The sequence below is a fragment of the Alosa pseudoharengus genome, unplaced genomic scaffold (assembly GCF_046254945.1).
Source record: "Alosa pseudoharengus isolate Yale_2024_CS ecotype anadromous, Long Island Sound unplaced genomic scaffold, YU_APseudo_1.1 YU_APseudo_1.1_scf_11, whole genome shotgun sequence".
NCBI classification, from domain to species: Eukaryota; Metazoa; Chordata; class Actinopteri; order Clupeiformes; family Clupeidae; genus Alosa; species Alosa pseudoharengus.
In genome coordinates this window covers 30325171-30349882 of record NW_027468576.1, presented here as the reverse complement: position 1 = coordinate 30349882, position 24712 = coordinate 30325171, and the positions used below count along the sequence as shown (strand labels likewise).

General features: G+C 43.5%; 2 protein-coding genes across 2 annotated transcripts in view; one reads left to right on the top strand and one right to left on the bottom strand.

The window, feature by feature from the left end:
- The first annotated feature begins 2526 nt into the window (after positions 1 to 2526).
- Positions 2527 to 9130, top strand: LOC143117239 (profilin-2-like). The gene is made up of 3 exons (XM_076278829.1): positions 2527 to 2835; positions 5048 to 5240; positions 7012 to 9130. Exons 1-3 carry the CDS (start codon positions 2704 to 2706, stop codon positions 7107 to 7109), a joined length of 423 nt encoding a protein of 140 aa, XP_076134944.1. The 5' UTR covers positions 2527 to 2703; the 3' UTR covers positions 7110 to 9130.
- A 757-nt stretch (positions 9131 to 9887) lies between these two features.
- The window catches only part of rnf13 (ring finger protein 13), a gene marked incomplete in the record, with an annotated part of 41806 nt that continues 26981 nt past the window's right edge, over positions 9888 to 24712 (bottom strand). The window contains 5 exon segments of the mRNA XM_076278828.1: positions 9888 to 11624; positions 12676 to 12756; positions 20343 to 20436; positions 22428 to 22533; positions 23591 to 23681. Coding sequence (XP_076134943.1) covers positions 11245 to 11624; positions 12676 to 12756; positions 20343 to 20436; positions 22428 to 22533; positions 23591 to 23681 — 752 coding nt within the window.

Sequence of the window (24712 nt, the reverse complement as noted above, 5' to 3'; positions counted from 1 at the left end):
AAGCCATTTCCACAACAGCATCAGACTAAAGTCAAAGACAAAAAGTATGTTTCTCTAGTCACACTTCTGGAAGAGTACTGAACATAGGGACCAGCAATGTTTTGAAATCAGACATGTGTCACTTTTCTCATATGATGACCAACATTCTAGAAAAATCTGGATGCATGTCAGAGGACACGTCATGCTTTGAGTTTTACAGCCCTGACAAGCCCTCACATGTCAGTGGAGGGTGGGGCTCCAGTGTCTTCTAACAAAAATTGCTGCTATTGAGTCCCTTAAACAGGAAAAAACACTATGCTAAACAACACATCAAAACCTGATCCTTCCTCCTGCAGGGGGGATGTGGGATTTTTGCTCCTCTGAAAGTCTGAAAATCTGAGGAAAGACAAATACATTGCCTGCTGCCATATTTACATTGTACATAAATATAGGCCAAACTGTTCATCGACACCCCTTCATGTCCTTTGCACTTCATGAACTTACACACATGCAGACTGTCAATATGCATACACACAGAGAAAGGAATGATATTCAGTCACCAATCCATTCCCACCCTTGATCATATAAGTGCACATCCCCCAATATAGTCACTCACTCATTATTCACTCACTAACTCACCATGAAGGCACACCGGTGGCACTCCTCAGAACATAGATGAATGGGTGATTCAGTATGTTGCTGTGAAGGCGGGAAAATTGGTGCAGCTGTTGTGTGGGGTTGCATACTGTAGAAACTGAGATAAATCTTAACTTCCCACGTCCAGCATTTATCATCTGGCTTTCACCACATGTATTAGTTTGTGTGTAAACTGCCACTGTGATGTGCTTTGGTCTACCCCATACCTATACTGTACATGAGGACACTTCTCCCATTCAAGAGCAAATGAGTAATAGGATGCATGAATGAGATGGTTTTATGCCAATGCATAAGAGAGCTAATGTGATTCCATTTTCATTTAGTTTATGTAGGGACACTTTTGAAAACAGTCATTAGCATAGGATAAACATGATTCGTGACAACATATTGTTTTCTTGAGTATAGTGTGGAGTTAGTTAAGAAATGAAATGGAGCTCTGCCAAGGCCCAATAGTCCTTTAATAGTTCCAAATGCCAGGTTTTGACGACTGCCAAGGAGGTTATGTTTCTAAATTTCTCCTTGTTTCTTGGTTGTTGTTTTTTGATGTTGGCAGGATTGTGTGAACACTACTGAATGAATTTTACACATAACTTGATGGAGGTAACAATGTTGAATAACATTGCAATCAATGACGTTTATTAAGGATAATGTAATCACAATGGTCAGGGTCACTCATTCCTTCAACTTGTGAAATGAGTCCACATAGAGTAGACTACAGTGTTTTTTTATTTGAAGAATGTGTCCAGAGATTATTATTACCCCCCCCCCCCCCTGCAGCCAATGATGTCATGAACTCTCCCTTAATATATTTACTTGTGACTTTACTTATTCCACAATAAATGATAATGCAAAATGCAATGGCTTTTCTCATTCAGAACTAATGCCAGCTTTAGAAACTTGTAGATTATTGAAGTTGGATTATATCAATTGGATTGTACATTATATATTCACCCTCTATAAACAAGTGACACAGCCCTTCCAGATTGCATGGATTACCAAATTAGGTCCAGATTTCACATTAGAGGGGTGGGAGGAGGGGGACCCTAACCAGACTCAGCAAGATCTGTGTAATCTCCCTCCCCCTTGATGATTTAGGCACATTCAACTGTATTCCATAGTGAAACAACGGTTTTGATAAATAACATAGGCCTATAGCCTATTTACGATATAAGTCCTTCATGAATGCTAACTACTGATAGTCACTTATTGAAAGGAAAGGGAAATAAAATATGGGTTGGGTCTTGATCTTGATTTACTCTCCTCTCTCAGCCATCTCAAAAGGCTTGATTTAAGACCCACCAATAACCCTGACCCATCAGCCTTTAACTTTCTGATTACTTAGACAGAATTGCCAATAGTCTAGATTTGATTATCATCCATTATTCAGGTCCTTGAGTAATAATCAGCTTCTTTAGTATACCTAGTCAGCTTTCGATTATGGGTTTAAACATATATTCATGATTTTGCAGCGTGAGCTACATGACAAAATATCAATCTAATGAAACTAACTGCTAAAAGAAAGTGCTCCCTTTCATTGCAACGGGAGTGCAACAAGTCGACTATCACCAACCACAACAGGACATCAATTTGTGCATTGATGTTAACATTAAGATGGTACTAGGCACCAATACGTCCTCAAATACTTAGTTGGAAGTCCGATTTAAACGGACGGAGATACACGACAAAATAGAGTGCAAGAAACTAGAAGCAAGACGCACAATAGAGCAACGGAAGGACAATGAGAACTATTCCTACTAAAACAACTAGATCTTCTGCGTATTATTTCTCCGACATTTATTCCTCCGCCTATGGCTGTGATTCGCTACAAATTTTAGCCTTAGAACGACTGCGCGGAGTGATTTCATAGGGACTACACCCAGTCGCTGCCTGATTGCGGTGGCTTCTTTTGCTGCTCAAACTCATATTATAGCAGGGACGCGGCGGAGCCGGGGTGCTGTTAGAGACATAACAGCTGGCAATTTATACAATATTTTTGAGCAACAGCTTTGCCAGAGAGTTTTTGTCTCTCTTTTAAGAATATTTCTGTATTTGAACTAATACGCAAGCATGTCCAGCTGGCAATCCTACGTGGACAACCTGCTGGCCGATGGCAGCTGCCAGGACGCCGCCATTGTTGGGTACACGGACGCTAAATACGTCTGGGCAGCACACGCCGGTGGTACTTTCAGCAGCATAACGGTAAGAATATTTCCAGCAATTGAAACATTGTAGATATTCTCAATTTTGTTAGCTGGTATAAGTATAAGCGTGTCAGTTCATTGACTTCTGGAATACCATTTGGCCAGGCCTTGTCTAACGGGAAAGCCCCAGTCACAATTTCACAGGGCTAGTTAACGGTAGCTAAAGCTAACTTGCTAGCGTGCTAACCGTAGCTAACACATGGTCTTTCGTTGGACGTTGAATGCAGGGGTGGGAGATATCTGGTGAAAATCATCTATAGTAATGTAACAATTGTCGGTGTTATTCTTCATCCAGAAAATGCAATCTTGAATATCTACTGACATGACAAACACTCCCTGCTAGTCGATTAGCCATATAGTGTTGATTAAATTAATTTGGGATGTAGCGTTAAGGTAATTAGCCAATATAAATATATTGCAATGTTTCAGGGTGGCAAGTTGTGGCAACTAACGACCAGGCCAACCAATTCAGTGTCGTGTACACGGCTTTATAATCCAGCAGTGATTTTTATTTTTAAGATATGGTTTGTAGCCTACGTAACGCTATAGCTAGCTAACGTTAGAGCGCTAACAACCGAATATCTACCGGGAATGCATTGCGGGTTAGTTTGGAGGGAGGGCTGGGTAAACGACAAAAAATCGGGCCGGTCGGCCAGATTCGAAGATCATTAGCTTGCTACTTCAGGTTATGGGCGTACTCGTGTCTCACAGAAGGTTTCTTGCTACGTTAATGTCGTAGTTGGCTTGAAGAATGTGTGCCTCGTTAACGCCCCCCCCGCTCTTCTCCCAAGATGGCGCCTCCACTCCCTATTTTATTCATTCTAATGTTAGCCATGCGTTAGGTTTCTGTGCTTCTATATTTGTAATTCTGTTGCTAGAACTCTCCTCTCAACAGTATTTTATACACAAAATAAGATTCGACACACTGTTTTGTGCAATACGTGATTGAAAGAAACCCCATTTCACTAGTTTGTGTCGACTGGAAGGTTTACACGCGTTTATGTATAGTTAGCAAGCTAGCCATATTGAATGACTTATGTTGGCCAGCTTGCTGGCGAGGATTAGTCGAGTGATGTCTAACTTGGCTTGCGTTTAGTGAGTTATAATGTCCAGCTTGCTCTGTACAAAACTCTTGAAATGACATTAAAGGCAGGCACGACCAACTCGGGCGAAGTTACTTAACGTTGTTTTTAAGTAAAGGCAACGTTATGGTTTATTTGCATAATTTAGCAAACGTTTTGTTCACCTGCTCCCGTCCTGCAACGTTGGTGCTCCACATAGATATTCTTTCACACAAACTCGCGTAAGGCGCAAACAATCGGATTTTTGGTTCCTTACTATGTTATCTCAATGGCAATGCAGCGTGTTTGCACCTCCAAAAGCATGGCGTACCTGTTTACCTCCCAAAAACGCCCTTAAACGCCCACACATACCAGTATGTTGTGAAGGAATAGGAACGGTCCAAGCTTATATTAACTAACTATGTTATCTTGCCAGGAATTCATTGCAAACATGAAAAGGAAGCATAATTCCAGTGACGAATACATTTTATAATTTCACACTACCTCAGAGAACTACTGATTATTACTAGGGCAGGATAAGTTACAGGGACATGGGTTTAACTTAACCTTAACAACAAAAGTTTGTGACCTGATTCAGATGTTGGCTGAGCACAAACTAAAACTTCCAGGGGATTCTCAAAAGTTTATCCTGTAGTAGGCAACCCCAAATTACTCACGATCCAATGGGTGGATGCAATATTTCTCATTTTAAACTTAGTTTAATTTGTTGTTTGCGAAGTGTGCAAGTTTTATTTTATTTCATTTTATGGATACGTTTATTTCGTGCAGACCAGTTTCTGGGCTTTATAGCAACTCTAGGAATAAACAAAATGCAGTGCCTATGTAAAGAGGGCTAATTGCAGAGGCATGATCCTGACTAAATGATAACAAGGTCTGAGTTTTAGGTCATGTCTAGGTGCACAGGAGCGGAACATTAGATTATTCTACTTTCCTTCTATTCATTCACTCTGGGAAATTTAGCTGAAAATGTTTTGCAACTTTGTCACATATGAAACCCATTTGCTTGCATCACTTTTTTTGTGTGCTAGTTTTCCCCCTTCCCCAAGTAATGTTGCCGTTCAAGAATTACTGAATTGTTCTGTGACTTTGCTACGTTTAGTAAGTGTTTCCACTCTGATTTGTGGTTAGCCTGCAGAAATCGACGTCCTAACAGGCAAAGACAGAGAGAAGTTCTTCACCAGTGGTATGACCTTAGGAAGCAAGAAGTGCTCCGTCATCAGGGACAGCCTCCATACAGAAGGGGACTGTACAATGGACATCAGGACGAAGAGTCAAGGAGGAGAGCCAACATACAATGTTTCTGTAGGCAAAGCTGGCAAAGGTAAGATTTTCTCTCCTTTATGTTCTTGAAAATGAATGAGTTTTTTTTATTGCTATTATTTTTTATTGATGAGGATTGAATTTAATATGCAGAAGCATATTATATTTTTGTAGTGGTCATACAGACAGATGGTGGGTGTGCATGTATACATGTAGCTATTCACCTTTCCTCAATATATTTCATTGAAGCTTCATGAATGTAATATTGAAGCTTTGTATATGAAGGTACCGACTTCAGTTGTTTATAGAGGGACACCGAAAACCTAAAATGTAAGGAATTAGCATTAGGTATGTCACTTGTCTTGCACTCATGATTAATACGTTTTTCTGATTATAAAATGTGTTACTGTCAATTTAGCCTACCCCTGCAAAGTCTAGGAACAGAATACACACTTTTCCCTAATAGTTCTGTTCTATACTGCCTAATTCCATGGATGTGATGACCAATTTAACAACTTCAGCTGGATTTAGCTTTACAAATTTATCGTGTGTGAGAGCAGCCTAAAAATAAATTCAGCCACTTTTCAGTTTGCCTGTATGGTCCCCATTCTCAGACAAATTCAATTTCAAATTCAGCAACTTCTCAACTATCTCCTGGCAGTTTTAAGAGTTATTTTTTTTCAGAGGATGGATGAACAGGTACTTTGGTCCATGCTGACCCACTCTCTCCCCCACTGATCTGCATGTTCACATTTATGTTAAGCAACTTACCAATTTTCTCCCCTTTTCTCCTTGGTGTTATCTCACCCTGATGTAAACCAATTTATTCACCATTCTCCTGGGTGTTTTCCTACCCTAACTCTTGACACCTTGTCTTTCTGCACCTTCACATATGTATTGAGGAGAGGTACTGCATACTGCTTGCACAGGACAAGCAAGGGAAAAGATTTAGCTTCAGTGTTAATGCATCACTTTCTCAACCAGCTTGTAAAGCCAGACCCACTGAGGACTGACTAGCTGATTTCTCTCTATTGGTCAGAATACATATTTTAATTAGTTTGACATAATGATTAGGTGATTAACTATAATATTCATAGAACTTCTACAATTCATGTTAATTAGAAATTTCCTTATGCTCACAGAAAGCTTCCCTTCCTTGTCCTCAAGAAAGATGAACATACCTTTGTGCTGTATTCAGTAATTCTGTTCAGCAAAACAATAGTCATGCTGTTCTTTTATTTTTTATTTTCCCTGCTGTAATTAACTAGAAAGGCATGCACTGTGTATGTTTTGACTACTTGCATGTTGTGCTTGGTGTGAGCCTCTAGTTCCTTTTGAAAACTTTTTTTCCTGGATTCTTGAATACTTTTCTAACTTACTCATTTCCCCCTGAACTTACCTTTTCTATCTCTTTTCTTTCAGTCTTGGTTCTTGTAATGGGAAAAGAAGGGGTCCATGGAGGTGGACTGAATAAGAAGGCATTTACAATGGCAAAATACTTACGGGATTCAGGGTTTTAGTTTAGTCTTGATATGTTCAGTAGCAAAGTTAATAGAGAGGTGGATAAGAAAGAAAATGAAAAAAAGAAAAAAAATTGAATAAGGAAAAAACATTAAAAAGTTTGAAAACGTAAAAGCTGTTAAGGTTTCCCTTTCAAAAGCAGTCACATCTTAAGTCTTGGCGGTATTACTAACAGTGAAGGGCAATGTGGTGTAACTGTTCTCATGTCAACAAATACACCCATTAGTTGGGAAATTGGTTATTTTGGTCTCCATCTCACCCTCCCTCAAAAGTTCATTGTTTTTGTTCTTGTGTTCTCTTGTGTACTCCAGCATTGGTTTTAGTCATGGGAAAGGAGGGTATCCATGGAGGGCAACTCAACAAGAAAGCGTATTCCATGGCTGACTACCTGCGGAAGTCTGGATATTAAAGCGTTCTCTTCCCATCCACCTTAGCAACTCATTATCACAACCTTGTTACGTTTTGACACTACTTCCTGTTGTAGTTCATAGTTGCTTCTTTTCCCCACCAATTTTGTTCCCCTTTTGGTTTTTACTTTTTTTTTTTTTCGTTTTTTTTTTTTTGCCCCTTACCCAATCCTCCATCCCACATGGTTCAACACTACCCCTTCATGTTCATACATTAACACTGTGTACCCTCTCTCACTCTACACTACTGCTTCACCAAGATTGAGAGGCATGTTAACAGGACATTGACAACATATGTACTTTATATAGGACATTAGAAAATGTGTAACCTAGCCATTACTTAATGTATGACAACTTAGCAAAAGAAACTGCAATACCCCTGAAATTTAACTGACATTTTGTTCAGTATGCCCACACCTGGTAGTTCAGTCAAACTAATGCCTTTTTTGAGCACTTGAGCAGTTAAAATGGAAAGGAACAGCTCACATGGTCTTCTGCTCTCAGGTTTCTCTGGGAGTGGAAAACTGCATGCATATCTTCTGAACCTACTGAACTGCCTTTATAACAGTTTTGCCCTTACATCCCTGTCTTTGTTTCTTCTAGTCATCCCTTACTCTAGGTCCTTAATCACCCACCCTCACCATGCCTTCCACATTCTTTTCACAACACAATTTTTCCATTACAGGTGACACTCCAACCCTTAAGAGGCTTATCCTCAATGACTACAAAGCAGTGATAATATCTAATAGCCCTTTGCCCTCTGTAACACTACCTTGTATGATTTTTTTTTTTTGGGTGGGGTGGGCGGGAGGGGTGGAGTTGTTCCTGGGATGCAGTCTGTTGAGCTATTGGTCTGGCATTTTTTGGTTCCCCTCTAGGTGTAAATGGCAAAGTGTTGTGCTGAGATGCAGGTAGAAATTTCCTCAACAACCCTCTTCAGCACATCCCCGATGACCTAGATCTCATGGACATTCCATCATTACAATAGCTCAGGCACTTATCTATTGTTTGCCAGCTCCTGTAATATATATATATATATATATATATATATATATATATATATATATATTTTGTTCTTGCATTTTTTTTTTTTTTTTTTTTTTTAAAGCTGCCGTTCTGGACAGTAGGTTTTCCCCAGCATATAACCATCTGGATTGCGTCCAGTTTGAATTAAATTTTTCATAGGACCAAGTTTTAGTTGCAGCTCGGGTTTGACACATTTGCTCTAAATTGTTGTGGAGGAAGACACGCTAGACCCACCATCTTTGACTCGAGAAAGCACCATCATAAAGACCACTGGTATGCTGTGGATGGCTCTGTATTAGAAAACAAGTGGCAGTCTCATTTGTCAGTTTTTCAGAAGATAAGTTGTTGGTTTTTTTATTTTATTATTATTAATTACTGCATTTGTAAACCCATGCTGTGTAAAAAAGAAACAAAAAAACTGTGGAATAAATTGCCTTCTAAAGTCATGAACTAAAGATGTGGTATCACCCTGTCTGTCCTTGCTCGGTACTAAATGTCATGTCCAAATTAAAAGACCCTTATTAAAAAATTAAGGAAAAAGTAGAATGACACTCATTGAATGGGAAATGGGTTATTGGTTGGAATAAGCATTTTTGGTTGTCTTGTTGACATTTAAATACAAAAGACAAAAAAAAAAAAAATACTGTGTAATCTGTGCCATAATCTCAAGATGATCTGTTGCTATTGTGGAGCTGGTTTTAGGTCTAGTCCAGAGAAAGGAGTCGTCTTAGCACTTGGTTAAGAATGTTTTAGCAGAAATCTAGAATGTTCAGACCTTGTGAAGTTCTGTGTACAGATTGAAGGAGAAAAAGAAAACAAAGTAGTGCTTGTGTGCTCATATTCTTCAGTTCATTTTCTTTTCCCTGCACTCTTTCTTCCTACTTGGATACAATCTAACATGTCCTCAGATGTCTGTCATATGCATAAACCAAGAAATGCCATAAAATTGATTTTCACGTTGTTTACAGACAGATCAAATAAATTTATTCCAACCAGATCTATTGTCTTTTTTTTATTTTGATTTAGTGTCTACACTGTGATAACTGAATTATGAAAGATTTGGGCATTTTTGGCGTCAAATTTCAACTTTTTCAGAACACAGTAACCGACTAAAGGCAATGCACATGCTGAAGAAATGTGAAAACAAGCGTTATGAGAAGTTTGTGTTGGCGTTACAGCCTTTGAAACCTGTGGTTCTTGTGGATGAGAATGGGAGGAAGGAGGGGAAATAACAGGAACACTCCTGATTAAAACACTGCAGCTGTGAGTAAAGTCAGGAGTGGGGTACTCTTTCACAACTTCATGTCTGATACAAGAATTCAGACTAAAGTAACTAAATAGAAAATCCCAAAGTTACCCAGATACTATATTCCAGGAGCTGTATGAAACAAGCAGTAGATGTGATTGGCACCATGTGTTTGCATTGCACATTAGTTATAAATGAAGGCTTAAATCATGTGTTCTGATGTAAAGATACAGTCTGGAATTCTGGCAAAAGGTTGAGTTTAAATGCCAATCAAATGAAAACCTTGTCTCCTGTGCTTCTCAAGCAAAGCAATATGTTCAATGGCTTGAATGAGTTATGTCTACAAGCCACTAGGTACATTTCACATTAAGGCTGTCTATGAACAGATTTTTAGAACACATTGAATGGACAGATGGAAGATTACGATGCATTTAATTTGTCAAAAGATGTATTGGATTAGAATTGTAGAGTACCTTTCATTCAACAAATGTAAAATCGACACATTACGAACTTTTGGCAGCTTTTTATAAGACAAGCAACATAAATGTATGAAACAAAACTATGCTGCACTGAACAAAAACTTTTTATTCATGAAGTGAAATGAAATTGAATATAGACAAAGTGTGAGCATAACCAGACAATTTTAATGCTTACACAACTCATAGAAGGCAACCATACTTATTCAACATGTACTGTAACAGTTCAAGTCATGTTAGCAAGAAAAAAAAAAGAAATTTAACTTCACCAGTAGTACATAATTACTACTTACAGTATTAAATGATATGAAGTGAACAAAACACATTGTAATCTCTCTGTATGACACTTTCCTCAATAATTCAGAGAGAGCTGTCCCTTTGAGTTAGGTGACTTACTAAAATCCAGACTGGGTGCGTACTCTGAAATGTAAGTATAGTTCAAGCAAGTTGTTTTTTTTCTAGCCTTCCATGTCTGACAATCCCAGAGGCTACCTGTGAAGACACAGAAAACAAAGCCCCGCCCCCTTTGCTTTCTTTCTCCGGTCGGATACATCTCTAAGACCAGTTTGGCTTCATTTTTTCCCCTCATGTAGACAAACCTTTAGCACTTGCTTTAAAAGCAGATTACATTCCCATAGAAGAGCCTTAATACTCAATCTGTGTTAAGAAATGTATTGACAAAAAAGTCCCCAATGTCGTTTTCTTTTCAGGAGGGAAAAATATAGAAATTTTACAAAAGGGAGCTGCATAGTCATTTTGATTAGGAGCATTCTATACAGCAAGTGTATGTACAATATTGAAGAACCCCGCAAATCCACCTCATTCTAACTCCCCAACAGTACCTGCTGAAGAAACATATATAACAAGCTAGAAAGTAAAATCAAAGTTTGTTCTGTTTAAATGATGTAGTTTGTGTGGTGAGCTACACATTACACAGTATATATACAAAAAGCGCTTTCAACACACGCAGCCACAAACTCACTCATTCCTTAGCGTATGACAAGCGTATATTTCCTTTGAACTTTTGGATTCCTCAAACCTATTCACAGTGAGAAATGAACCCCAGGCCACTTGTCACCCACTCCACAAAATACAGTTTACCATCCCCTCTTTATCCATGCGATAGATGATTTCCTACTGCCCTTTGAATGTTTTTTTTTTTTTTACATAGCAACCATGATGAAAATGTGTGAGTTTTGTGATCTGTGCATTTTACTGAGAAAGGGGAGACAAAAAATAAAGAGGGGTAGGAATCACACAGATACACACTCTCACACACACACATTCTTAATGTAGAGCCCGCTGGTAGAACCCCTGAATGACTGACTGACTGACTAGGGGAACAAATGGGGTGCAATGTGTTGAGGGAGGGGGGAGTTGTGTGATCTCTCACGCCATCGCCTCCTCGTCCTCGTCCTTGTCCGGTCGCGACTGCTGCAGTTGCACCACCACTGTCTCCACGGTGACCTCCTCGGGCTCGCTCTCGTCACTGGTGTCCATGTCGTCGTCGTCGTCCTCATAGTCGGAGGACTCGTGGCCGTGCGCTGAGGGCGAGCCGGTCATGGTGCCGAAGGAGTGGGCACTGGTGGAGGCCAGCGAGCGCAGCAGAGGTGTGCTCTCCGACGCGTCCTCGTTCTCCTCGCGGCTGCTCTCGCCCGAGTCGGACTCGGAGTCCGACTCCCCCTGCGACGGCACCACCTTCTGCTTGCACACTGGACATGTCTTTTTGGTCTTGGTCAGCCAGGGGTCCACACACTTGCAGTGGTAAGCTGAGGAGGGTGAGAAAAAGTGGAAAGTGAGTGTGAAGTCAGAGATGATCTGGATGTGTGTGTGTGTGTGTGTGTGTGTGTGTGTGTGGATGTGTGTGTGGATGTGTGTGTGGATGTGAGGACTTCATTAGTGCTGAGAATCAGATTATGGCCTCAGTAGACCCAAATTCCTGAAGAACTGCTGAAAAAATCATGCAGAAATGACATTATCACATATTTTACTGTATTTCCAGTGCTTAAATAAATATGTAATTTTAGGAGATTTAGAAGATATTTATCCTTATAGTGCTTACAGGAAGACTGGTGGATCTGCCATTGAATGTGTAATGAATGCAAATCCTGCTCATTATTTTTAAATATAGGGTTTAAATCTTAATACTCTTTGGCGGTGGGATTGAGAGGACTTGCTTTTGGTGGCCCTCTATAAGTCTTTTGAGATCCACTTAAGTGGTCTCAGCTGAGGAAGTATATAAATGTCAATTTTGTGTTTATTAGCGTGCATATTAGCTTAGCTTTTCACCCTCTGAGGGTGTGTGACTTGTGCTTGAGGAACAGCTGACTTGTCCGCATCAGTCCTTGAGCACACATGAGCATACTACACTCCTCTCTGTTTTAACCTGAGTGGGGGCTCTGCTCTTCAGTGAGCTCTGTAAGAATGGGACGGGTCAGGCCAGGGGAGGGGGAGGTCTGCGCTGACATTTGACATGCAGTGTGTCATGCCCTGCCAGTGGGAGGGAGGGGGGTGGGGAGTAGGTTGTCTCTGATCAGAGGAGATGGGAGCGCTTCCAGAGCTGCCTCCAGCCCGGCCTACCACTGGTGCGGCTCCCACAGGGAGAGTGCACACAAGCTGACAGCTGCAGACGAATTAGGTGGGGGGGGGGGGGGGGGGGGAGAGAGAGAGAGAGAGAGAGAGAGAGAGAGAGAGAGGGGGGCGAGTAAAAGGTGAAAGAGAGTGAGAGAGACAGACAAAGACAGAGGATAAGATAATGAGAGAACCCTGTGAGTGACGGCAAGAGAAAAGGTGGAGAGTTGCGGTACAGACGCATCTCACCGTGTGAGCAGGGTAGGACCCGGAGCTTCTCGCCTTCCTCGTACTCGTCCAGACAGATGGCACACACGTCATACGCATCACCTGAGCCAAACACAGCAACAACAACAACAACAAACATAAACAACAGCAGTGGTGGAGAGAAAATAGAACAGGTAAAAAAGCACACAGCAGAGCTCTCCCCCGATGCAGGGCCTCACTCATCGCCAACTCCCCACTTCCTGACCCGCTTCACTTTCTGCAGGCCGAGGCAAGTCATATGAGACTTTTCATAACAACATGTACTGGATATGAATACACAGAGAGAGCCCAGTGAGGCCCTTCTCCACGAGCACTATTCGCAGGGAGAAAAAGATAGAGAGAAATAATTCACCATACTAGACCACCCCACCCCTCACTTCTTTTGCGTTCTCTCTTAAAATACAGCTGGTTCTTCCTATATAGAAACATGGAAATGAGTCATACTGCTCTCTCACTCGGGGGCTGAGCAACACGAGGAGGACGATCTTGTGATCTGGGGGAAAAAGGCCAGAAGTGGTGAGCCGATCTAGGCTAAGCTAAAGCTAAACGGATCCCTGGAGTTTTTGGGCCTGGCTTGTGAATGGGACCAGGCAGGCCTGTTTCCTTTTAAAGCCTCGGTCCTCTTGTGGGCTCTTTGTTGAACACCGGAAGGGAAAAGAGGGGAAAAAAGAGGAAGGAGAGAGAGAGAGAGAGGGAGGGAAAAAAACTTGCTAAAAGCCCAGGAATTCCACTCGCTCTCTTCCACTCGCTCTCTCATTCCACAGCTCACTCCCCTCTGAATTCCAGACTTTTTTCTTTCTTTCTTTCTTTCTTTCTCCTGCCCCTTTTCCTGGCTGTTGAGGAGAGAGAGAGAGAGGGAGGGAGGAGGTGTGCTGATGCCGAGGACTGTTTATGTAAGTTATAAATGAACATGTTTTCCCCCTCCTTGCTGCTGAATGCCAAGGCTGCATCTGACCGTATATGGCCAAAGAATAATTGTGACTTCGCCAGTACGTCAATGACTCAGCTACATCCTGCCCTTGGAACGGAACACTTTGTGTGTGTGTGTGTGTGTTTGCAGGCGCGCTTGGAGCCTTCATATGGCCTATGATTTAGAGAAGGAGTTTGCAGGAGCACAGGTCCATCCCAGAGGAAGAGGAAATAGGAGTCAGCTGGTCAGTATGAAGTGGACTGCTGAGTGGTTCTCTAGTGACAAAGGAACCCAACACTGCTTACAGTACATATGGAGCTTAAACCAAAAAAAGTAGTTTGATGACCTTTCAAATGAGTGTAGAATTAACTGACAAGCGACAAATATGGCTAGTGAGACCAAGAGGTCTTAATATGTCCTTCCTTATCATGGCCATATACCAATCAAAACAAATGTTAAATGAAAACATATATCAAGAGTGGCAAATGGCTGCATAGCGTGCTGTTGCTTTAATAAACTGATTGGGTTCCAAGTTGCCTTAAAAATGGGAGAAAATGCTGCCAGCTTGTACTTTTGGTGAAATTTAAGGATTAGAGTAGAGTAGAACTCCAACCGAAACATGACTTTCTCACGGAAGGGGATTAAAAAGTTGCTTGAGATCAAAGTGTCTGGAGCCATCGTTCTGTCTTCCTGGAACATTTGGCTACACAGGTTAACAATGTTAAGGGTTGTTTACCGTGGCCTGATCACATGCCAGCACACACACACACACACACACACACACACACACACACACACACACACACACACACACACACACACACACACACACACACACACACACACACACACACACACACACACACACACACACACACACACACACACACACACACACACACACACACACACACACACACACACACACACACACACACACACACACACACACACACACACACACACACCACAACTTCCAACACACTGGTGTTAATTTCTACATTATGAATAACTGTCACATGCCATCGTGGCTACAAATAACTGATGTATTTGTTTCAAGGATAAGAGAGCATGGTGTGTGTTGAAAGATAAACGGGCAAAAGACTTTTGCAGCCTGCAAAATTCATCTTAATTTTTTAAAAGGGAAACAGCACTAGAGAGCAGATTAAGCCTGAATTCCAAGATTGGTGAAGCATAAAGTAAAAACCTTCTGACATTTTCAGTCTCAAACCACCTGACCGATTCCCTGTTGAGGCTGTACAAAAGCAAGTACTCTCATCATTATTGTTATGCTATGCAACACAACACTCTGCTCTCAGCTATTCAACGCAATAGTTCATCAAGTCTCCGGCCTGTCTGACTCATAGAGAGTCCTGCTCTGTGATGCTATGGGAGGGCCTACTCCCATCTGGCCTCATTCTCAGCTGCACCACCCTCTCCCTCTTGCACACACACTGACGTCCACCCAGGCCCAGGCCCCAGCCTCAGCCCAGCCGCTCACAGCCAGCAGCTCCAAACAGACCGGAATTCCACTGGAACTGCACATTCCCACGAGAGCTTACACGCTCAGCTCTGTGAGTGTGTAAGCGTGGTCACTAACACAGGTGAGGGGACAAGGCTCAGGATTCTGCGTGTAGCGTGTTGTGGGGCGGGGCAGGCAAATGTACACACAAAACCTTCAGGCGTTGCACATTATGTGAGGTGTTTAGGCTTGCTGTTACCAAGGTGACTGGAGAGACTGTGCAAATCAAGAGGTCCCATTTACACATAGGTTGCTGGAGTGCTTCTGTTTATGTGACGGGGACAGACTGCGGTAACTGACACTGAACTTTACATCGTCTAAAAGCCTGGCAGGACTTCAACACATGTAGCTGTGTACAGAGAGGTGGGGAGGCAATCAAGTCAGGGATAGAAGACCTCTGTCTGCATGTGGCTGTGGGAGCATGTGGGTGAGCAAGGGGCTGAGGCTTTGAAAAAGGCAAAGTAGAGAAGAGGCAGTGAATAAAAAACACACACACACACACACACACACACACACACACACACACACATACACACACACACACACGAGTCTGGGCCTCAGGGAGCTGAGCCAGGAGAGAATGAGTGGCAGTGCAGCCTCTGACTGACTGATCCACTGCACTCAGCACTGAGAGAGAGATAGAGAGATAGAGAGAGAGAGAGAGAGAGAGGGAGGGAGACAGAGAGAGAGGGAGGGAGAGAGAGAGGGATGGAGAGAGAGGGGGGATGGGGGAGGGCAGACAGAGGGAGGGCAATGGTCCATGAAAGGGCGGTTGAGGAGAGATAGAGACAGAGAGAAAGACAAGGAGAGATGGAGGAGAGTAAAAGAGAAGAAAGGAGGAATAGAGAGGAAAGGGGGAAGAAATTCAATAGAGGGAAGGTGATGGGAAGATCAAGCGTTAGGAATAAAATGGGGGAAAGAGAGAAAGCAACGGCCCACCAGAGAGAGGCTGCCAAAACCTGCTGACAGAGGACATTTCTGTTCAGCAAAAGCAAAACACGCACAACCACACACACAGCTGGCTCTCCGGCTTTGATGACCAAAAGCTTTTGGGCTTCGCGCTGCATCCCACACGCCCATTAGAGCAATCCGCTGTGTCATACCAAAAAATACGGCACGACTCCAACGCCGATACGGCACGACTCCAATGCCAAAACAAGCTCTGCTTCCTGTCTGGGCTGATGAGGTCTCCCTAGTCTCTCCTTCTTTTCCACAGGGATTCTGTTTTTAGTATGTGTTGTATGTTGTATATGCCCTTGGAATTATGCAAAGAAATCATGATCTCTAGTTACTGTACAAACACACGCTTGTTTTGAATTCTTCCGATGAAGCCTCTTGTCCACACACACAAACACAGACGCATCCACAAACAGAGACACAAACAGACACACAAACAAAGACACATCCACAAACACAGAGACAGAGACACACACACACACACAGCAGCCAAACAACAAAAGGCCCCGGGCACCCTCATTACCCTGTGGATCTCCCACCACTCGCACAGCCACCCACTCACTGGCACAGCTCAATGAGACGCTTCCATCAGCACGAGCCACTGCTCTCGTCGGCCCAATTCATTCTCATTTATTCCATTAGCATAATAGCATAATTACACCACTGCCCTTATTATACACCAGTGATTAGAGGGCCATGTGGATGCTCCCTGTGTAATTCTATGAAGAAGGTTAAGGCCATAAACAACACATCAGAGTAACACTAACACTAAACATGGCTAAAGAGTACACAGTAAACAACCACGCATAATGAAAAGATATGTTGTTCTTCTGGTTCTAACTGAACATGACATGCTGTACTGTACACAACCTGTGAATAGATGTCAAGCTCTGGTATAGGTATGGGCAGAGAGTGGCACTTGTGACGGGTGACAGCTCTTAAACAGTACTTAACCCCATCAACACACACACACACACACACACACACACACACACACACACACACACACACACACACACACACACACACACACACACACTTAAGTGGACTCCAGTGATGTGTGACACGAGGAGTGACGCTGTGCAGGAGGCTGTAACCTGATCACTGCGCCGCATGTCCCTTCACTGTGGGCACACCAGAGTGACAGTTGTGGCTGCCCGCCCCCTTGCCCCCTCTGCCTCTTTCTCCTCTCTTCTTTCTTTCTTTCTTTCTTTCTTTCTCTCTCCTCTCCCTTTCCTCTCTCCATCCCTGACTTTCATGCTTGTTTTGCTTTTTTCATCTTCCCTGCTAGGTCTCCTCCCACTCCCCTCCCTTCTCGCCCCTCCTCCCTGACCTGGAAAGAACACTACAGGACTATTCCTGAGAACTGACCCTTACAGAGACCTCAGGACAGTTCCTGTTCCTGAGAACCGACCCTTACAGAGACCTCAGCACAGTCCTTGTTCCTGAGAACTGACCCTTACAACAGAGTCCTCAATATAGTCCCCGTTTCTGAGAACCAACCCTTACAACAGAAACCTCAACACAGTCCCTGTTCCTAACCTAAGAACCACCCCTTACAACAGAGTCCTCAACACAGTCCCTGTTCCTGAGAATCGACCCTTTCAGAGTCCTCAACACAGTCCCTGTTCCTGAGAATCAACCTTTTCAGAGTCCTCAACACAGTCCCTGTTCCTGAGAATCGACCCTTTCAGAGTCCTCAACACAGTCCCTGTTCCTAACCTAAAAACCATCTCTTACAAAAGAGACCTCAACACAGTCCCTGTTCCTAACCTAAAAACCATCTCTTACAAAAGAGACCTCAACACAGTCCCGTTCCTGAGAATAGACCCTTTCAACAGAGTCCTCAACACAGTCCCTGTTCCTAACCTAAGAACCATTCCTTACAACAGAGACCGCAACACAGTCCCTGTTCCTGAGAACCAACCCTTACAACACTTTACTTTACTGTTACTTTAACACACACTGATGGGCCTGTGTGTGTGAGAGAGGGAGGAATGGACATGCCTGGGGAAAAAGGGAGGGTGATGCACAACACACGAGCACGTAATAAGACAAGGCAGCTCACAAAAGACACCCGCTGCAAAGCCCGGCGTTGGCGGAGCGGCGCTTTGAGAAAACACGGCTCAGTGACTCCGAGTTGTCATCAGCGGCGGGAAATATATACGAGTCAGGGATTCCATTCAGTGTTCCGCCACCTCTGTCTTCCTCATTATCTCTCTATCTACCTATCCGAGCTTTTCTATCTGTCTGGCTTTCTCCTCATCTGTATATAACACACACATCTCTTTCTCTGTCGGTCTTTGTCGGTCTTTGTCTCTCTTTGTCCCTCTCTCTCTCTCTCTCACACACACACACACACACACACACACACACACACACACACAAAACAGACACAGACTTGGTTACTCCTTGCGCTGTTTCACTCTATAGAACAGAACACATTTGTGTGGTTTTGTCATTCTATAGCAACCCCGCACATGTGTCGTCCTGTGTCAACCTCGCCGCCACAGCAGCAGCCGCAGCTAGGGGGATTCCCAGATCCCTCTCAGATCCCCTGCCAGGCCAGACAGGGTGCTGACGGAACCAGTAAAGCATCACAGACATTCTCAGCATCCTTTTCTCTCTCTCTCTCTCTCTCTCTTTCTCTCTCTCGTTGTCTCTCTCTCACACACACTCTCTCCAAGATTGCTCTACCATAGGTGCTGTTTCAAACAGATACATTTTGTCGCCCAGCCCAACTTCCATTCCTGTCTATTGTGCACTCCGCACTCCACACAGACACACTTGTCTCTCTCTCTCTCTCTCTCTCTCCCACATGCAGACATAACTCTACCTGTCAGCTCCCTCTCACTCACTCAGGATCCCCAGTCGTGACAGCCAGGCCTGAGGTGGTAGCAGCCCTGGAGTGAGGCAGTTTGTGGCGGCGGCAGCCTTCCTCTGTGAGCTGGGGTGCCTGGGAGCCCAGCAATGCCCAGATTACCAGGTGATTAAGAGGGGGGAGATTTGCTGCCCCCCCCCCCCCCCCCACATGTGTTGTTTTGTTGCTCCCCTTAAGTCCAGTGTGGGAATGCCGACCCAAAGCTGACCGAGGTCACCATAAAGTGATGGCTCCATCAGGTGCAACACCCCATAGAGCTACTATTTGCTTCCAAACCTGCCTGCACAGTCAAAAAAATAAAAAAGAAAAAAAGAAAAGAAAAAAACGCATCTAAAACCCCAATGTTGCCTGTGCCCAACGTCATCCAATGGGCGTCCAATGAGTCTTTTATACCCCACATCCTGTGCTGAGGGTGGCACTGCCCAGCGTTGGCAGAGGCGGGGACTCTGGCTTACCCTCTGCACCCACACAGTGAGTCCCGGGCAAATCGCCTCAGCCCTTCCTGGAAGAGGGGCTTTGGGAAGGGGCTTAGCCCTCTGTAATCTGCTGAGCCCCAACACAGTCCAGAGAGGAGGAAGGGTTTGGGGACGATTGGGGACTGCATGTCTGACTAAGCCAGTAAAGATGTCACATAGTCAAAACACTTGTCACACTAGTGAACATAGGTTAAACTGAGGTGAAGTAAGTGGATATTCACTGCTTCAATACTGACAAACAAACAAATCTCTAAGGAGGATAGAGATGACGTGGCAGCCATTTTCAGCTTGTGAGTCCCAGAGACAGGACTCTGCAGTGATCAGATGAGGTGCATTCATCGCCGCTCAGCTCATGTTTGGGACTGGAGGCTGGAAGTCAGAGGGGTATTTTTAGTCTCATTGTTCTCAGGTGTCATAGCCGGACCAGAGGAGAGAAGCCACTGGTCCCTGTCAGGGACTCCAAAGGTCATCCAGTACACAAACACACACACACACTCTTTTTCAAAACAAGCCATTACTGCATGTTAATCTAATGGCACCGCCATGAAAAGTAGTGATAATGAAGTTAGGCTGTTTAGATATCAGCTCAAACCAGTTGCGTTAGAAACTATGGGAATTCTCTGTACTATTGAAATACCGTGCATGCTTTCAGGTTATGAGCCCAAACATGAAGAACATTAACTGTACTAGTCAAGTTCCAAACAAGCACTTTGTTTGCTCCACCAGTTTCACACAACAAGCTTTACAGACCTTGAAGTTTGGCCCCCGCCACGTGTGGCAAAGTGTCACTCACAACTAAACTCCCAACACAGAGGGCCGTGGTGGTAATGAATCATCGCTCTGCGCTCGTGGTAACAGGAGAAAGCAGGACGTTGGCCTTGTGCTGGCCTGTGCTACACTCACCTTTCTTGTACTTGTGAATGGGCAGCTTTTTCAGCTGGTCTTTGCGGAGACGACTCCGCCTGGCCCTGTGTCGGTCCTGAACAAACTTGGTGATCTGGCCAAGACAAGCACATGGGAACCAACCGTCAGTCTTAATGCAACATGTGCTGTTGACACCATTACATTTACATTTATTCATTTGGCAGATGCGTTTATCCAAAGCGACTTACAGCAATAGAACAGATTCCAAAAATAATTCTGTGGAAATGCATGGATTCCAGTTGCTGCTACTGGAAGCAACTGGAATCCATGCATTTCCATGGAATTGTTTTTAGAATCTGATCCCTCATCATACCTGTTCATTCGTATTCGTCGCTCGACTTATCGTGACTAAATCAAGATGGCGGCGCACGGTAAACTTCCTGAAGGTACTGTCTGTATATATCGTCTTATAAACTACCAGTGCTTTTTCAAAGTTCTCAATGTCTCGTTTTAAATGTCAGGGCCCTCAGAAGTCTACCAATGAAGTATGAAGCTACATTGAGCCTCGTAAATGGTGTAAAACAGTGATTTATTTGCATGGCTAGTAGGGATCGACCGATATGTTTTTTTCAGGGCCGATACCGATATCAATTATTACCAAAACAGGAGGCCGATAACCAATATGTAAAACCGATATGTCAGTTGTCAAAAAGGGGGGTAGATAGTAAAGGCGATATGCTGCAAAAATTTCATTCAAAAGCATTTAATTATGCAAACTTTTCTTTCTTATTTTGATACACAATTGTCTATCAACGTGCATCACTTGCAAGTGTCTGTGTAGGCCTATCATGTTAATCCAAGAGCTGAGTGATAGCAATTATTTTCATAGAGTAGTCCTACACAATGGGCTATGTGCTTGTTAAGGGACCTGTCACAAAGAGAATGCTTTGCCATCGTGTGTGTGAGTGTGAGGGAGAGGTGCATGCGTGATGGCAAGTGTTACGGTTGAATAGTTTAACAAAACAGTTTTAAAATAGTTCTTAGGCTATTTAAGCATGCAATTTGTGTCCATATGCTATAAGCTACACTTTTAAGAGCCTAAAAGGCACGTTAATAGCCAGCTCAGGACGCGATTTAGTTCAGGTCGGATCAAATTACGGCTGGCCCTGGGTGCATGTAGTCTTTTTTGACAGTCCGTTTCAAAAAGGGGCAATTAAACTTTTTGATGTTCGCTATCGCATAATTTAGGACTTGTCTGTACTATGTCTGCCGAGGTGTCCCGTTATTCACAATTAACGGACGAGGCGGAGGCAAAGAACTCCCGACGCGCAGCACCCAAGTTTGTAGGCTAACTAATAAACAGCATACCACTAACGTGCATCAATCGGGAATTCGCTAAATGAAGGAAGTGGGTGCTTTACTTATTGATCCGGATCAAAGAAACAATAGCTTACAAAGTGGTGTTTTTGTAGCTTCAGTGTAGATGATTGTGATTCAATGCAACTTCAGCAATGTAGGCTACCTCCCTTACCTTCAAAAAGTAGCTCCGTACAGCTGAAGCCCAGTCTACAGTCTGCATCAGTGAGAATCCTAAACTTTCTGTGTGTTCAGTCTTCGATCCTGATTGGCTGCATTCGTGCTAACTAACAAATCAGACGGTGTAGTGGGCGGAACAATGCTGATGACCACAGTGTAGCAAATGCAGGGAGTGAGAGACGCTTTACAGACAAAGTAGCGCGTTTCGTTCTTTATCTATTTCAATATCGGCTTATTGGTGGAAAAAATGGCCGATGCCGAGTATTATAAAAATGCTAAATATCGGCCCTAATAATCGGCCAGGCCGATAATTGGTCGACCCCTAATGGCTAGCCCGATGCCTGAGGCACCCCCATTGAAAACCTGTTGGTAGCATCGACTAACTAGCGCCAGATTTCAGAGTGCAGGGGACAAGCCGAGATGAGCTATGAGACAAAAGTTCACACTCGGTATCATGTTTCAACACATTTTAGGTCAATATCACACCAAACTTCTCCTTTAAGCTATGAGTAAAATAAATAAATAATATGAAGTGTTACATGTGTGGTGACGAGTGTGGTGACACAGGAGTGATGTGATGTAACCTACCATGAAGACAACGATGAGGATGAGGCAGATTCCTACGATGATGAGGAAGGGGATCAGGTAGTACTCCAGCGGAAGGCTGAAGTCCGGCATGAGGATCACATGGCCTCTGGAAAAAGGCAAAAACTATCGTGAGGACTAGATCATGAACAGCACATTATTTGCATGCTCTAAATGACCCTTCAGAGTCAACACAAACATGTAAGATGAGCACAAACCCAATTGGTAAGGTGGTGAGGTGCTCCAACAGGTAAGAAAGAGCAAACAGATATACCCATTCAAACATGGTGGCAAAACATCTCTTTTGTGAAGTAGGTGGAAAATGGCATAACATTTCAAAGACCAATGACTTAGTGGTCTGACAAACACAGGGACACTCTGTGATTCTATTCTCCTCACTGTATTCATTATGACAGAATAAATGTTTTGCTCACACATACAAACATACCGCCAATACCATTTTCTTCATCATATGATATTCAATACACTAGACATCATAGGCATCATGACACATGAGCATGACAAATACTCCTCTTCACAGCAGGCAAATATGAAAAGAGTGTAAGGCAAATATTTGCCATTACCATTTTAAAAAAGGTTTTCATCCGGTTCTGCAGGTTCGAGCAAAAAGATGACCTTGCATTGTGTGAATGTGGTGTATGTCACTGTGTGTAGCAAAACAGGACAGGACAGGAGTAGTGAATGTAAAACAGGGCATGTCCAAAAATACAAAAGTGCTGTGATAACTGTCATGTGACAAGATGTGAAGTGTCAAAAAGAAATGTTGTCCATGATCATATCATCCATTCAAATGTCTGATATTACAGAATTCCAGAAGATAATTAATTCAATGACTCAGTCCCGAATGAATTTCTGTGTTTTTGCTTACAGAAGCATAGAAACAAGCGCATTCCTTGTCTCAGCAGTTTTACACTGAACTCTGTATGAACCTGACTAGACAAGGCCTTTGGATGGAAAAATATTTTTTTATCCAAAGGAATGTTTACGAAATGAATATCGTCCGATTTAAAACAATGAGGACACTCCTCAAGGGCTTTATACACTTAAAGTACTATCATCATCTTTATATAAACTATTAAGGCCTTCGCCATTTTGTCTTTAAAAATGACTGTGGCTTCTGATGGGCCTTCTCTGAGAGCACTTACCCTTTCTCATAGAGGTAATCCTCCTTTAAGGAGTTGGCCGTGTCCTCACCAACAAATACAGACGGAATGTCAATCTGCTTCAAAACATCCACTAAGGAAAGAAAGAGGGAGAGAGAGGTTTAACACTCGTTTACTTATTATTGAAGCAGTATTCAAACCTTTTCATACTATATTGAGCGTTCTCATGCATTGTGTATTTGAGATCTGAGAGAGAGACATCTGAGGGTGGGGTGGGAGGTTAGAGAGCGACAGCAGATAAAGAGGTGAGAGATAGAGAGAGAATGTGAACAAACGAGAGAATGTGACCACATGATCTGTCTACCAGTGTCTGGCAACGACTTCAGCAAATACTGTACATCAGCAGGCTGTCAGGCATGTTATGACACTAAACAATAATGGAAAAAAAAAAAAAAACACGGATTCCATCTGTGCTGCTGTGTGATGTGGAGTGTGTGTGGAAGTCATGGAGTCATGGGAGGGAAGAACGCCAGAGAGCAGGACTGATTTATGGACAACTTCACTCAGGGCCCTGGGAGCGCACCACTCCAGCAATGCAGCCAATGGGAGGCCAACACCCAGAGAGAGAGAGAGAGAGAGAGAGAGAGAGAGAGAGAGAGAGAGAGAGAGAGAGAGAGAGAGAGAGAGAGAGAGAGAGAGAGGGAGGGAGGGAGAGAGAGAGGGAGGGAGAGAGAGAGAGAGGGAGAGAGGGAGGGAGAGAGAGAGAGAGAGAGAGAGAGAGAGAGGGAGGGAGGGAGAGAGAGAGAGAGAGGGAGAGAGAGAGAGGGAGAGAGGGAGAGAGGGAGGGAGAGAGAGAGAGAGAGAGAGGGAGAGAGGGAGAGAGGGAGAGGGGAAGGGAGAGAGAGAGAGAGAGAGAGAGAGGGAGGGAGAGAGAGAGAGAGAGAGAGAGAGAGAGAGGGAGGGAGGGAGGGAGGGAGGGAGAGAGAGAGAGAGAGAGATAGAGGGAGGGAGAGAGAGAGAGAGAGAGAGAGGGAGGGAGAGACAGAGAGCGAGAACACGATGGAGACCTCTGGGTTGGCCAATAAAAAATGGCCCTAGGCAGAGAAAGCCTCGAAAGGCTGGCTGTGCCCTCTGCCTTTAGTTCTGGCTCTGCAGCCCTCCGCC